We start from the raw sequence: 16811 nt of genomic DNA, 5'->3' as shown, positions 1-16811 counted from the left end.
TGAGCTTATGCCGTCTTAAACCATCTATAAAACCATTTGCAGCTTGTAATATTATCTGAGAATAATCCCAAACAGTAATACTTGGATGTGTGTATGCTTGTTGCCAAACTGTGACGAGCTTAACTTGTCAGTAGATATTTCATGTTAAAATAAGTAAAAAATATAATTCAAGAAAATGTTTCTAATTGCAAATTACTTACCTAGTTTTTAGTGCTCTTTTTATTTTGCTTTTCATGCTAATTCATTAGTCAAAAGGAACCTTACATATTAAAACTGTGATAATAATATATGCTATGGTAATACATGAAGAATGTAGTTGATGCCTTAGTACAGTCTTCTTGGATACACTCAAGGTGTTGTCGGTCTTCTTAGAAGAAGACAAAGAATGTAACCCGTAATTTGCTGTGCCTGATCTTCAACTCATCATTTCATGTTGTTAAAAAAAGTTTTACTGACACTTGCTACCTTTTTCAGATTCTTCCAGAATGCAGTTATTAGTACTTGGGCTATCTTTGATCTTGCAGAGGTGAACAGGGTACTGCATTGTGGATTTTTGTTTTCCTTTGCTTCTCCTTTCTGGCCTTACTTTTCTTCGAAAGTAGGGCTGGAAAATGCTTGCTGCTCTAGCTAGTCTTGCTTTTCTAAAGGATGCTCCACCTTTTCCACAGATGAAGATATTTTGGAAAGAGTATTTTTCAGGCAGACTGCAGGGATTGGGCTTTGGGCAACAAAAATTGTTGGAAAAACAGACAAGAAGTTATTTTTCTCTTTTGGTGAAAGACCAGTTTGGCAAAGAACATGACCTGGAAAAAAATCCTTCAGTGGGCATTTAAAAAAATTTGCTTACATAGGAGTGCTTAAATGAAAAAGGTTTTCCTTGGCATCTTAAAAAATCACAGTGCTAAAAAGCCTCCACTAACTGTAAATATCCAGCTGAGACACATGAGAGGATGTACTCTCTTGAAGAATATTTTATAAAGATAGCTGCATTAAGATCTTAAAAGTGCATCCTTTACTGCGATGGTGGTGATCTTAGGAGGCAGGAGTAACCATCTCCATAGTTCTGCTTTAAAGAATAAATGGCTCCTTTACCCTGTGGAGCAGAGAAAGAAATGTGCCCAGTTAACAGGCTTTGAATCTGTTCCTAAAGAAAGGTTAAAAGCACTGTCTAGTAAATCAAAGCCATGCCAATATATTAATCTCAGAGAATCAAAGTCAGGGATACAAATAATTTCAGAAAGTGGTTCCTCATGTCTGCTTTATTTTCAAGCATTACATTATGAACTTGAGAAGTAAGAGTTGAAGGGCATTGAAGCTGTGCATTTCAGGTCAGAAGGCAAGACTAGATCTTGAATGCTGAAGGCTTTAACAGCAGAATTTAATTCCATTGTTATTGTCCAATTCTTTTGTTTTATTTTTTCTTTCTAGCAAATTGCACATCTTGTCTCTGTCATTCCATGCTGATGGCTGTGTTCACTGAGGGTTATAATTTATGCTATTTATTTTTCCTTCCTGGGAAACAGCTGTGTTACTGGGTTATAGAGATTGTAGAGACTGTGTCCATAGAAAAACATATCTGTGCTGACCTAGAATCCAGGTTTATCTCCATATTATTTATATCCTGTGATATACTTTCATATATATGTATATTATATATCTCCTGTAAAAATCTTTATTAGAAGTTGCAGTTCAGCACTGCCATTCCATATGTAGATCACTTGTGCATAATACTAGGGACCTTTCCTTATGGTCACCTTTTGGCAATAGCCTGTGTTGTTCAGCCCCCTGCTAAATGTATCTTCTCCCACAACAATTGCCTGTGATTTCAAGTTAACTGCAGCTCCCATCCAGAGGCCCACCTTGTCATTAGCTCCAGCTTTGAGTGGGTTGTTTCAAGATTCAAAGAACAGTACTCCTAATGTAGAACAAATTGTCCCATTTGTAGCTCACAGACATAAAAATAGATCTATAACTTTTGATTTCTTTGCAGTGCATTGGTACCACTGAATCAGCTACCCTTTTGTATGCAGTCTCATTTAATACACGGCCTCCTTCATCGTTTGATGTCAGTACAATCTCAGTATGCATCACTCATCCATGGGCAGCAAAATGGGATTAGCAGGGATCAACCCATATTGTTCAATGCAGTAGCACAGAGCTGTTGCACTGAATATAGAATAACCATTGGGTTTGGGTTTTTTGGAACATCATCAAATTATTTAATGACCAGAAACCTATATATACTTAAATCTTTCTTACAAATTATGTTCATCATAATTGGCATCTGGATGAGGAAGCACTGCCAAATCAGGTCATAAACCATAAAAATTTATGTGACCAGTGAAATACCTAGTAATGTATCTGAAGCCTTATGAACTGTATGAAGTGTACTTCAGGCTAGTCTTTTATCTAGGGACAAAAGCTTTTCATGGTCTGGGATATTTCAACATATAAAACTAATTAGGTGGATTTGTTGTATATTTTTAATTTTTCATGCTGACAATATGCTGGCTTGCTTTTTTAATTCTAGATTTTACCTTAATATATGAATATAGATTAATATTAAAATTATTAAATGGTAATTTTTAGCAGTTGACAACTAAAATTGCCCCTGAAATTTTTCTTTGGCAATGACATCCTAATGAAATTTGGCTGGGAGTAACATCCAAAGCATGCATATTTAAAGCCTAATTAAGTGTAAAATTTATGCAAATACTTCAAAAGCATATGATCTCTAATGAAAGCAAAAAATGTGGCTGTATTGTCCGATATTATGAAATGCATTATCACAAACTCCAAGCATGCTTTTAAGAATAATTGCAAGACGCATTCCAAAATACATCCACAGCTCTTGCATTAATTTATAAGTAATTTGGAAAGCATTCTATTTTGTCGGGTTTTTTGGTACAGATAAATACACATGTACATACTAAACCAAAAAGATGAAGTTCTGATAGAAATGGCTACATGAATTTGTAAAATAATACTTATCTCCATTTGGTCTCTTTTAGCTCAGTGATGTGATCATAGGATCCAGTCTCATGAACACTTGCATAATTTTTTTGTAATTTTACAGGTGTGAGTAATAATGGAAGGATCAGCTACGGTAAAGTGCGTAAGTGTTTTTTAGGTTTAAGGCATTAATGACTAGTTAATACTCTGATAAGAGGGATGAATGTTTGTAAAAATTAACACATTGCGATACTACCTCAGAACATCCAAATGCCTTTGTAGTTTTAATCATTTCATGTCATCTTCAACAGAGCTGAGAAATTCCCATTCCATCTGCTATGTATAATTCCTTGAGTGTGGAAGGAAAACAGTGTGTTGCAACATATTTTCAAGACAGTGTACTTGAATTGAAAATATGAGCACAGAAATGCTTACTGGTGATAAATTGGTAAAATTTCTCTGTTGATGTTGGAGGAAAGTATCAATATGAAGGTGTGGGTGGGTAGGGGGAGAAGAAATCCCCAGAATTTCTAGAGCTCATTCTAGAGCTACAGATTACTGTGAGTAATTGGTAGTTGTCACAGCTAAACACGGATCCTTGTAGTGTCCTTTACGCTGTACTGGCAATGTTTTTATTATAGTCTGTATGTACCCTTCTGTGCTGTGGTCTGCATTCATTTCTGTTATTACTGTTCAGTATGGTTTCTCCATCCCACGTATGCTGCACAACATAGTGTTCTTTCTTCCCTTCTGTTTTAATTTGCTTCTTCCCACAAAACCTAGAGGCTCTGTTCATATGTGGAAGTGCTTACAAAGTGAAACGAGCATGAAAATTCAATGCCTGAAAGCATGCTGCAGAGACCTGTAGTCTTGGAGGGCTGTGTGGGGTCTTTGTCCACTCTTAAGTGTTTTCCTTACAAGTAGAATACAAGTTTGGCAGGAACATCATGTTTAGATGCAGAAGTGGACTCTCTAAATACACCAGATTTCTGTTAGTGTAGGGTCACTGATGAATATGCAGAGATTTTTTCTCAAATGTTATTCAGGTGGGGTCGTTAAGTACAGAAAAGTAAAATAACTAGCCAACACTGTTTCTTACAGTAGGGCAAAAAGGAGCCAGATCGTCTGTTCTCTGGTTTGGTTTGCAGCATGGTCTCACAGATGTTTGCATTGGGAGTTGTGTGTGTAAGTGCAAGGATGGAGGCCAAGGATACTTGTATCTTGGCTGTGTATCGACTTGCATTGAATTAAATTGTAGCTGAACTCTTTTTCTGAAGGGTGTGGTGTAGTGTGATGCCTTTTGCAGTTACAGTTTTAAACTGATGGTATGTTATGCTTATATGATTTGAGGTACAGAGCTACGATGTTCAAGTACAGGTTCTGATGACCAAATGCATTATCTGAGAATTATCTTCTAAGCAGTATGAAATGCATAAATCTTAAAGGCAGGGGCTTGGTTTTTAATATATTTCACTTGATTGTGATCTTTATTGTTTTGGTACCCAGACTAAAGGCAAAACCTCACTCCGCATGAAGTCAACTTTGAAAGGCTTTTTATAGTGTTTTTTAGATGTCTTGATTTCATTCTTTGCCTTCGTATTTGCAGTTTGGTTTTTTGCATTGTTTTTGTAGTTCAAATAGCCAGAAAATTTCTTTCCTTTCTGTCCTAAATTAAAAAAAAAAGGTTTATAGGGCATTACAGTGCCATTTTAATAATTGAGGTAATATTTAATAATTTATTTTGAGGAAGTTGACAACTGTGTTTCTTCAGTTATATTAGCATATTTTTTCAAATGTTCTACCAGTATTTTTTGCCTTGTGTTGTGCAGGTGAAGAACATTTGCTCTGTAATGACTGCTGTACTCAAATGGATTAATTTGAGCAATGGGAGTAATCCCTTGAAGTTTTGCCAAATTTATAATTGTAATATTCAATTGTTTGAAGATTTCATCTTATTGTTTAATGAAAAACACTGGTTTAAATGGTATTGAGTGGCTGCTCTGTTTTTAGAGTGACTTAATGTTTTCCTGGGTATCACATAACAGAATCCAAGGAAACTAGCCCATAAAATAATCTATAAATACACAGTATTTTGTAGTGTTCCTCAGCCAGCTCCTAGAGAGTACATATGCAGCAAGCATATTGCTGCTTTGGGTTATTTAAATGTATCTTCTATGGAAGCTGTCACCTGCAATCAACTAATTTTACTGAGTGGGCCTGACTGCCTTACAGCAGTGTAATTAAATATTATACAGTGCAGCATGCCAATTTCTGTAATATCAGAAATTCACCTGCTTACATTCTAGATTTTCTGGAGAAGTAAAGGGCTTCTTGACAACAGTTTCTTCAGCAGTTTGTTCAAAATATTTTATATTTCAAGTCAAAAAAAAAAAGTCAGGTTTTATTATGTAAAAAACTGAATAATCATTAGCAGAGCCTAACATTTAGATCAGGTAAATGAATGTGCAGTAGATGATGCTGAAATATGAGTAAGTTATACGACAGTGGAGTTTGAGAAGCCTACATTAATAGTTTTGAAAGGTTGTGGTGATGCATCACAAGCCTCATGAATGCAAAGCTGTTCAGAGAATGAATATTTAATTTCACAAATGTAGATTTTTGACACTTTTCCATTCTCTATCAAATTGAAAATGATTAAAAAAAAAAGCCTTGTAAGTTTTCTGGAGCAAGGGTAAGGTCAAGGTGGTGGAAAAGAAACTACACTGAGTCCTGTCCTATAAAATCCTGTAGTGGATTCTCGAGACATTTAGTGAGATTTTATTATACTTGAGCCAGTCAAAAGTCAGGTTGTAGCTAGAAGTGTCAAGTGAGGTTCTCCTTCCATCCTTCTGCCAGCAGCTGTGTATCCCATAGTGATCTAGTTCAAAAACCTAAATCAAAATTACAGTTCTTTTTTGTTGGGGGCTGGGGGTAAGAACTTTAAGCCACACTTTAGGTAGAGGCAGTAAATTGTGGCAGGCAGAAAAATTCATCCTTACTTGGAATATGGAACATGCCTGGGTTCAATCCCTATTCTATACCTAAATCAGTAATCATGAATGCTAAGTCTCCAATATCTTACTTTGATTATAAAACTCCACATGTGTATTTTAACTTTATTTATATGAATTTAAAATGCATAGTTATATGGTTTACTATCCAGAATGTATAGTGATTGTGGAATCAAACATTTTTTTGCAGTCATTCTCAGCTCTGTCAGAGATATTTGATTTAAGGGAGAATGTCACCTTGTATGGGTGGTGATTTAATTCTTTATTAAAGCCAGTTAAATAAAATACCACTGCAAAATTTAGGCAGTGAAATCTAAAAAAAGAAGCTTGGTCTCTTTGTCACATAATAGAGATACTCATGGGATAGTAAAAAAAATTAGTTAGTTGAGTATGTGATAATATATATTCATAAAAAGTGTTTTAAAATGCATTTACATTCCTAATGAAAACTCTTTATTTCTTTAATCCACCAGCTGACTGACGTGTGACAGTATGTCAGTTGCTGAGGCTTTGCAAAGAAATGCCAGGCAATTCTGCAGGCTCTCTGGAGCTCAGCTTAAGTAAATCCAGTTAAGTAAATCCAGCACAGGAAAGAAAGTGGTAGTGTGGGTCTTTGTTATCACAGATGGATGAGGAAAAGAAACATTGTGGATTAAATGAAAAATTGCTTAAATCAGGAGTAATTTCAGGTCAAGGTTTGTGGTTAATTTAAATTGTAGTTAAGGGAAGAAGAGAAGGCATCTTTATGAAATTGTTTGGTTTAGTTAATTCCTTGGACAGGTTTCTTGGTTATGTGCACTGCTGTTCTACTTGACTCTGGAAGTTTTCATAATTACGAAGTAAAAAGAAAAAAATAGTTCCACTTATGTTCAAACATATATTTATGCCACTTCACAATTGAATTATTTTAGTGGTTCATTTGAGTTGTTTTCTGGTTTTGTAAGTTTGTTAGCATTGGTGTTGGAATTAATTCAAATTTAGCAAAGCAATGGTACCTTACTGGGCACAGTGTTTTTTTAAAATACGTGTGTGTATTCCAAAACATTTAATGATCTAGCAACTCTTAAACCATTATTAAGCCAGGCTGATTGCATTTTGAACAGTGTTTCCTTTGAACACTATTGTATTTATTTTGGGTTTTGCCAATAGTAACAGAAGTTTGAATGACAGAATGTGAGAACTACAGGAAAATAATCCAAATTATATAAAGGGTTAGTTCAGCACTCATCAAACTTGAACATTGAGTAATACAGAAGTGCACAGTCACCATGCATTGCTTAATTTTAAACCTTGCTGAAGGTGCACACTTAAGCAAGATGACACGGACGTGGCATTTAAAAAAATTGGTGTGTGTTTTTATAGATAGAAAACTAATGTGTGTATGTAGATACACTATTTTAAAGGGTGTCTACTGCAAGAATTGTTCAGGGACAATGAAAAGAAAACTGTGGTCATCCTGTACATCAGCATAATATTAATAAATATTCTCATTGAGAATGTTTTTTAACTTTTTTTGCACTTAAAAGCCAGATTTGCATGATAGTTCAGTAGGCTGCCTAAGGAATGAAAGAGTTGAAATGGCATTCCTTGAAAGATGAGTCCAAGATTACATGATGTTGTAGCCAAAATAAGAAGAGGATATAATAACAATTGACAAAACACAATTTTAAAGGAACCACTGAAAAGTCCCTGTTTCAGCATGTTTTCCATACCAGTTTGTTTTATCAGTTTGAAGGTACAGATTATAGGGTAGGGTGAGGAAAGAAGCTGGAGATAAATGGTAGATAAAGACCCTTATTGGAATGGTTGTGCCAGCAACAACCAACACAAGTGAAATGCCCAGGTGCTGTGGAAGTCTTGTGCTGTAAGGACAGCTGGAGTTCTGCCTGTCTGTTCTTCAGTCTCTGAGGATGACATTTGAGGACAAGTCTAAGATTAGAGTCCAAAGTACAGCATCACTTCCCCAGTGTACTGTATCAGTTTCTAGCTCAGAGACTCACTGAACTAGGCAAGTCTCTGTGTGGTTAGTAACCCTGAGCATGAGACCTTGCTTAGTCTCCCTTTGAGTCATGCAAGTTTGGGTAGTTTTAACATCCTGTGCTGGGGAGTTCCCACAGAAGAATCATTCCGTGTGCCGTATGCAACCTGCCATGGCTGGCTTTTTCACTCTTGTGCTGATGGAGGTGGTGGATGCAGTGCATCCCCAGGTACCCTCTGCTGAGTCTGTGGGTTGTATCATGCTTCTGCTGTTGTAATCTAGGTGAGAGAGGAAGACCAGATTTGTGCATGATCTCAAAATGCAGTAGATCCACTTGTACGGTGAATTTTTTAATGTATTTTTATGTACCTTTTAATTTCCATCATTCATTTTGCCTGTTGCTGAATGTTAAACCAACAGCAGCGTGTGGTTACTGAGTTCATTTACCAAGTACAGTGACACTAAAGTAAGTGATGTTTGTGAGTTTTATATAGGGGAAACATTTTTTAAAGACAAATCAAACCTATAATCACAGAAATAAAATTATAAGTAGTTTTTATAGATATATGTAGTAAAGGCATACAACTTTTACAGTTTAGATGTATTATATTCAAGGCCAGACAGTTGACTAAACTTGGTTTTGTAACTGCAGTGTTGTACTTTAAATATAATGAATCAGTATATTAATAATTCCGGAAAAAATGAAGTGAATTAAATGAAATTGTAACTTTAAAAGAAATACTTGTGAGTCTTTAGAGAGAGAGAGAGTTACGTAGTTTTTTCAAAAACTATTTAACTCTTGTATCTCATAAATGCATAAGAACTGTAATAAACAGTCTTGTAAATTAATTTCCAGCAAGAGTTTGCTTGATCATTTTCAATATTTGTTCCAGCTCTTGGCTGTTACTGTCGCATTTGCAGGGAGGAGGTAACACAGTGTAGAATTAATGTCTTTAGAAGCTCCTAGCAGACAGCAATGCACACTGAATAGTTTATAACAAATACACTTTCCAAAATGTTAGCCTGTGTGTTACACCATCATGTGCCATACAGTCCCTCCTTTTTGTAAATTAATGTGTATCAGGATTTTAAACCCCCCATTTATAAGTGAGTAGTATTAATACTTGTCTTAGTCAGAAATCCAGTGTCATGTGAGTGTTTTTGTAACCTTCACTTCATTGTCTGCCAGTAGTTATGCCTGTCCTACTACATGACCTAAATTATCGTTGCAAAATTTTATAATGAGCTCCAATGGGCTACAATTTAGTACAGTACTTAGGACAGTGAAGGAAGGCAATAGTTGCCTATGATGACAAAAGTTATTTCTGTATAATTGGATCTTATAATCAGTCATTTATCTTTCATTTTTTTATAAATTTACTTATTAATGTGATCTGTTTTTATCCTTATATTTGAGCTGAACTTTGCATATGTTAGGATACTTTAGGAATTTTCTTTTAAACTATAAATACATAAAAATTTACCAGCATCATGAGGAAAACAGATTTTTTCAATAATATCTCTGTACATTACACTGTCATGTTAGTAATGAACATAAAACTCAATCTCAATAGGCATTCAGTATATTCATAAATTCTGGCCTCTTTTACATACTGAACAGTTCATGAAGGTAGATTGCTTTCAGCATGAGTAGACAAAAGCCATAACATACAAGGTACTATTCATTTATTTACCACTGCATGTAAACTTATTGTGAGGTGTTTAGGCTAGAAATTTAATCAAATTAGCAAGAAAGATGGAAAGCAAAAAGCAGTTTTTTAACTTAGCAAAAGCAGTGGTTGTGCTGAATGTGAGCCTGTTCCCTGTCATGTGGAAGTAGTTATAGATTCTGTTAAAAACTGATGAGGAATTTGCTGCCTGCTGCCCTAGGATAAATCTGTTGTTAAAGGCATGCAACAAGGAAGCTGGTACCACTCTTAAGTCAAAAGGGTGATGCAAACTATTGGAAGAGAAATAAGCATTTGAGACAGAGGTATGCAGAGGTTTGAGGACCCTGGTCATACTTTACAAACATGTACACGGATGTATGGTGTATTTTTTCCTCGTGTTCACCCGCTCTGACGCTGTGTTTATGAAGGATGCTAATGAAAGGATGCAGGGAGGTTTGTAACAGTGCTGACATGTCTTTTCTGTTTTCGGCCTGCAGCATGTTTTTTTTTTGCCCCAGGGCTTTTATTTTTTTTCCCTGCAGCAGCTGAGTTAATGTTTTTTTGGTTTTTTGTCTCACTGTGTTATTCATGTTTATATGCAAAAATTCCTTGCATAATTATTTCTTAAGGTCATTGACTTGTCCTTGGGTAATTCTGTCTGTGTACTTCTGTCTCTGCTTCAGACTAATCATAGTAATGTATCTCGGAGGTTTTTGTATATGTGGCAGGGGGGAGGGTGTTCCATTCAGGATCCTGTTTTCCTTAGGTTATTAGGTGTTTGTTGCTGTTCCTTTCCTTTACCATTGAAATTCTGCTTTCCATAAAATATGTACTCCTAGCTATATTTTTCTTACTCCCTTGGAAGGGAAAGGAAAATTTTGGGATCCCTTCATGTGGGTATATAATAAGGTGGAATGATGGAATAGCATCCCAGACTGCTCCCTGTCCCAGGAGGCAGGAGTGAAGCTCTGAGCACACCCTGGGAGCAGTGGCTCCAGTGGGCGGTGCTGCATACAGTAGCACTCACACTGTGCTTGTTCAGTGTGTGGCTGCTGCCTTTTCTGTCTTCTGTAATAATAGCAAATAATGATTATGTAATGTTTATAAGAATTAAATAATAGAAAAGTAAAATTACTTGAATCTCAGCTGTTCTTTAGGCATAGCTTCTGTTCTTAGGCAGAACAGAAAAATAAAAACCTGTATAGGGAGAATGTTTGCATGTAGCTGCCAGATGACTCTGGTCTCATTTTCTGAAGTGAGAGTATTTCTTTCGTCTTTATTTTCTTGTATGAATTACTTCTTTGGTGGTTCTGCGAAGTCCACTTTTGTGACAGTCAATGCAGGTGAACATCTATTCTGCTTCTTTTGGGGGCTAAAAAAAACAAAAACTCATTTTTTCAGAGGTAGCCTGCTTCTAAGACCATGTCTGTCCTGGAGGGCTAGTCCATGTGTGAAGAGTCAGGTTGCTGAGGGAGCATGAACACCCAAATTCTGCTCACACTTGTAAATAAGATGGAAAAATTTCTAGCGTTTCATTCTTTTAGAAAGTGCTTATCGATAATAATAACTTTTTTTAAAAAATCTCTGTGAACCATCTGAAACACAATCTAGTAGAAAGCCAAAATAAAAAATTGAATGCTTAATTTTTCTGATACCCTGTAAGTTAATAACCTTAATTATGGCATGACAGCTCTGGGAGGTATAGACAGGTGTGTTTGCTTCTAAAGATCTCCAATGACAAGGCTTTGGTACTAGGGACCCACAAGAATTTTGAGAGGGAGAATATTTTTGAAGGCTTATAGCTGAATTTGCTCATCACAGTTGATCAGCTGTCCTGTTTAAAAATAAAGATGAAGCATTGTGCAGTAAGACAGAAGAAAATAATTACAATGTTCTGGTTTTATCGATGTTCTAAGACTGTATATTCAGGGCATTTACTCATCCAGCAGCAGAGTTACAGGATTTAGTAAAATTAAATTTAGGTAACACTTAATGTGTTTTGTACTTGTTTGTTAATAGAGAAATGGCCGTAGTATGGTGGTCTGCTGTTAGCATGAAAGAGAATTTTACCAGACTGGTGATTTCCTGTTTACTAACTCTTTTTTTTTCTTTCTTTTTTTCTTCTGGCATGTTCCTGACAATCCTCCTTGCTTGTGGCAATGAATATTTTGATCCCTGTGAACTGTAGAGCCTATTGTGAAGAATGGCAGGCCTCCAACGTCTCACAGCATGCACTCATTTCTCCACCAGTACACGGGATCTTTCAAGAAGCCCCCTTTACGGAGACCACACAGCGTCATAGGGGGCAGCCTCGGCTCTTTCATGGCAATGCCCAGAAATGGGAGCAGATTAGGTAATTTCCTACATTGTTTTATTAAATTAATTTTTTCTGTGAAAAATAATGTTGGTATTGATTCGTAACAAGAGATACAGATACTCTAATGCTTTAATAAATCTCTGAGCATGCAGTAATTTTTTCTGAAGTTCGAGAAATTTGTTCTTAAGGCACTGAATGTCTCCTCAGATTTTCAGGAAGAAAGCAATTAGAAGAACACACAAAAATCACCCATGATTTTTTTACAAGTTTAAAGTAACAAAATATTCTTTCTTAATACTTTGCAAGGAGCCCATGTATCCATCTCAGTTAAGTATTGGCAAGAACTACAATAAATGTAATATGAAAAAACAGAGGATAATCATGCTATATGCAGAATTTTTAAGAGAACGTCTGTATTACTTCTCATTATTATAGAGATAAAAAATTTTTTTTCAAATTAAGGCCACTCAACTATAATTATCTTTTTGTTGTGGTCCTGAGCTATATTTGTGCTTCCGTGAAGCAAATAAGTTATGAAATTTTTTTTCTACTTCAAGTAATTTGTCATGTTGCTGCCTCCAGTTACCATTAATGTTTTATCCTGCTTTTATGTTATTTTAAATTACGTTTAATTAATTGATATTGAAAAATGAGAGCAAGTCACAGCTTAATTAGAGTTTTATTATTTTTTCAATCTCCTGCCCTTCTTTAGAAGTGTGATAAACTGATCTTCGAGATAGTCAAACCACTTCTATCCTCCTCTGGTGTAATACCATTCATCACGTTCAAAAACATGTCTTTTTACTGCTTGAATTACCATTCCAACTGATAAAAGACTTGCATCTTTTTGAATTTACTCTAGCAGCTGTTGCTATCACACAAGAAAATGGGTTTTAGTGTGCCAGTTTGACTGCTGTATCACTTTCTAATTTCACTCAAGTCCTGTACGCAGTATTTGCTTTTTCATTTTTACCAAGCAAAGCTTTAGTTAAGTTGCCAAGAATCTAACAGAGAGTTTTAAAAAAAATTAGTTGTGTAGTTAGAGACATCTCTGTGTATTTGAATATGTAGTCTTTATGGATTATTTTTCAAACTAGATATACGTAAACTAAGTACAGGAGCAGCAAAAATGTTTTTTACTACAGAGATGCCTGTACTCTCCAACTTGTGTTTTGCCTTTAACAACAATTTGTAATTTTTTAGAAGTAGTATGGAATAGATGTACATACAGAGTGTGTCATGGAATCACAGAATGAATGGTTTGGGTTGGAAGGGACCTCAAAGATCATCTTGTTCCAACCTCCCTGTTGTAGGCAGGAACACCTTCCACTGGGCCTAGTTGGTCTGTATGTCTGTGTTAAACACCTATTTTTGCTTTGGATACAAAAATGTCTGTTTTTTAACTCCTTATTTGATTAAAATAAAAGCTACTTGTTCATGTTATCTAGCAGTAAAAAACAGGAGTATAAGTACATACAATCAGAATTTCTCTTTCTGCTCCTTTTTCACATCTTTCTTTCTTTAGTTCCTGCCATATGAGAATGGTTATTACTCATCAGGAAGCTGAGGTTTTCCCTGTTGGGATAATGACCTCAGAAACAAAATAGTCAAATATGCTACACTGCATGAGACTTTCCTGTGCTTTCTTCATCCACCCTCTTTACAGTTTTTCCTGTATTTCATAGGCAGAAAAGTGGTGTCAGAAAGATATGCTTTCTGAAATACCACAAAATCATGGCAGGTAAAGGATGGTTGTTAAAGGAAACCAAATTAAATTGAGACCTGCCACAATTGCATCTTCATGCTGCCTGTATTTGAATGAGACTACCGCTATAAAAACTGAGAAGCCTAGGAGGGTTTTGGAGGTTCGTTTGCTTTTTGAATATTGAACTTGAGTTTCTGCAGTTGTGATAATGTGTAAAATCCCAAGATACTTTAAAAAGAATTTCTGCTTGGAAATGCTCTGTTACCTTTATGTTTTGTAAAATACGGTGTAAGGGAAAAAATTATGAGCTGTACCTTTTTTTAAATTTCTTAGCAATTTTTAAATTTAGTGTTTGGTTGCCAGGATGATTTTAAATAACAGAGGTGATTCTCAGACCAGACTGTGAAGCTACTGAGTGAGGGTTTAGCTGATAGATTTTTTTAGTTCTCTTGTATCTGTACAGCTTCTGCAGTCTTGTACCTCTGGAAACATTTAGCTGCTGCAGTCCCTGATGAAGCCAGAGCTAATAAACCTTTTTTGGACCTGGGCTGTCTGAATGCAGAATGAATCTGTTTGTCCTTGTTCCCTGCTTATAGTAATGTCACTTCTGAGGAGGCTCCTGGAATGTGCAGAGCTAACTGAAGATGGCCCTGATGGTGAACTGCAGTAACAGCTAGGAGAGAGTTAATCCTGGCTTTTGCCGGTTGTGTTGATACAGTTATGAAGTTTTGTTTCATTGTCATAAATATTATTTGAAAGGAATGATGTTTCCATTCAGCTTTCCTAGCTCAGTAAAGAATGGCAAAGGCAATGTCTCACTATGGCCTTCCTCAGTTCAAAGTATATTATCACCGAAATTAATTGTGCAATGTAGCCACTTCATAGAAAAGTAAGCTTTGGAAAAGTGCACCTTGAAAGAAATCCATTATGCAAGTCACATGATTATTTTTGTAATATTTTGAAATAAGGTGGAAAGAACATGCAGTCTGGCTTATTATGAATTAGTGACTTTGATTATGGCTCACTTGGAGGAGTTCTCATTTGCTGCAGTATAGGTTCTCTGTATAAATTTCTTCTGTTGTGTGTTCCTCACAGCTGAAATGAGGACAGCCTTTTCCTTTAAATGTACTTCTGTAGTTTCCCTGTTATTGTGTAGTCATTTGCATCTAGCTTTTCATTACATGACCATTCTGGATATTTAATAAGATATACAGAGTACATTAAAATAAACATCTGTGTAAGGGAGTGGCTTGATATTGCAGCGAAAACATTTCAATACATTATTGAATGATTAAAACCTCTGAAGACTATGCAAGCAAGTTTTCATGCAGGTAAACTTGTCTTTAGAAAGGCTTAGAGAAATTAGTGAAATATTTGCATGGTTTTCATGAGTGCTTATTTAAACATCATTGTGCACCTGTGTAAAAATGATTAAAATGTCTGGGTTAATGCCTTAGTCTGGGGTTTATGCCATTAAAATAATGAACGTAAGGCGCTACTAATGCCTTTTTAATTGAATCAAATAAAAAGATGCATTTATATCAGATGATAACACAGTTGTTTCTAAAAAGCTTAAAATGATATCTGTTTAGAAAATAATTAAAACATATGCAAACTCTTATAGTTAGGAGCATTTGGGTATTTATCACATTGGAAATGTATGTGCTTAATACAGTTTTGGTTGCTCCAGCCAGTATCTTACATAAACCCTCTTGGTTCTGGTATATAGCTATCCAGATTTACCAGAATTAATCATATCACAGAGGTATTCAAATCATCATCTTATATAAGTCTAAAATACTTAATTTTTAGACTTGGATGGTATACACCCTCTTTGTCTTCACATTCCTGATTTTTTGTCTTCATAAAACAGAATCTCCTCACAACTGCATTATCTGTCCCATATATATAGGTTTATTTACTAGTTCTTCAAACAGTGCTTATTTGTGTGTTTTTACATAGGTTACCTTCTTAGAAGAAGAATTATCTTTGTCAGCTAGAGTGCTCTGTGTAGTTCTGAGCATTGCATTTCCAATTGTCTTTTTTTACTAGTAATTTTATAATACAAATGCCTTTGTGAATTAAATGTGAAAAATATGACAGTATCAATCCCATAATTATTTAATTTAATGTATCAGTCTCTCTGAAAAAGAAACTCTGTATTTGCACCATGGCTAAAAATGCAGTACTACTTTAATTTTGTTGGGTTTTATTTTGTGGGATTACTGAGGTAGCTGTCCTTTGCCTAGCTGCCGTAAAGAAAATAGACTTTGGGTCCAAACCAATGGGCTTGTTCTAACATGAGGATAAATAGATTGGGGAACAATTGTCAGTAGCTGTTACACTTCATTTTACTAACAGAATCTCAAGAGCTGTAATTGCTAAATTAGATTACATGACTTCTCAGAAAAGTATTTAAAAAGAGTTTTTATTAAAGAACCAATATGGTGAGTGTGCTATTATATCAGATATAACAGTGCTGGCATAACAGCTTTGCTGCAAGTGGTGTTTTGAATAATGCTTTTATATTACTAAAATTATTTTCCACAGTTTGTTAGAAATTTTTTTTAAAAGATAGCTGTCAAGTCATCACAGAGAATAAGACATTTCTTAGTGACTTAGCAAGAGAGTCACATTTTTTCTGCTTAGCTTGAAAACTAAGGCTGATCTTTAGGAGCTGCTTTCTGGAAATCTTTTCCTGTGGTTCAAATTGCCATGCCTTTAGAAGCACTGATGAGTATTTAGCTTGTTTGAAATCAGAAGTTTGCTTATTATATAAGGAGTGCAGGTTAATTTTTTTATTTTTTTTTATTTAGTCCAAATCTGAGCATGACTTGCAGGGAAAATTCTGATTCAGTGTGGATTTTTAATAGAAATCTAATATAAATCTGCATCACTGCTGGAAAATTTGCTTTGTGTCAGATGTATGCTTTGTTTGTGTTTAATTACAGTATTTTGAGTTAAAATATGTTTTGCTAATAGCTTACAAATTAATCTTTCTTTTTCTATCCATTCTGTTTTCCATAGAAGGAAATTGTTTGTACTGAGGAAGAATTTATTCCTTTGAAGTGTGCATGATTCTATGTGAGCCAAGCTAGACAAATATTTTAGAAGATGTGCAGATAACGAAACATTGCCCTAATGACTTTTTTTTTCCCTAGAAAAAATCCAATTTTCT

General features: G+C 35.3%; 1 protein-coding gene across 8 annotated transcripts in view; it reads left to right on the top strand.

Moving 5' to 3' along the window:
• CDK17 (cyclin dependent kinase 17) overlaps nucleotides 1-16811 on the top strand; it is a 93435-nt gene that overhangs the window by 38738 nt on the left and 37886 nt on the right. For 5 of the 8 annotated variants that reach the window (XR_004497499.1, XM_033514412.1, XM_015627296.3 and 2 more), the window contains exons 3-4: nucleotides 3077-3115; nucleotides 11800-11964. Coding sequence is in view for 7 of the 8 variants with exons in the window: in XM_033514412.1 (XP_033370303.1) it covers nucleotides 3077-3115; nucleotides 11800-11964 (204 nt within the window). In the remaining variant the exon portion in view is untranslated. Of the gene's footprint in view, nucleotides 1-3076; nucleotides 3116-11799; nucleotides 11965-16811 lie in introns of those variants that run through there. The other 3 variants (XM_015627298.3, XM_015627299.3, XM_015627300.2) reach the window with 2 other exon arrangements.

Source organism: Parus major, chromosome 1A (genome assembly GCF_001522545.3).
Source record: "Parus major isolate Abel chromosome 1A, Parus_major1.1, whole genome shotgun sequence".
Taxonomy (NCBI): Eukaryota; Metazoa; Chordata; class Aves; order Passeriformes; family Paridae; genus Parus; species Parus major.
The sequence above is the reverse complement of the archived record's forward strand: the minus strand, read 5'-3'. Positions and strand labels throughout refer to the sequence as shown.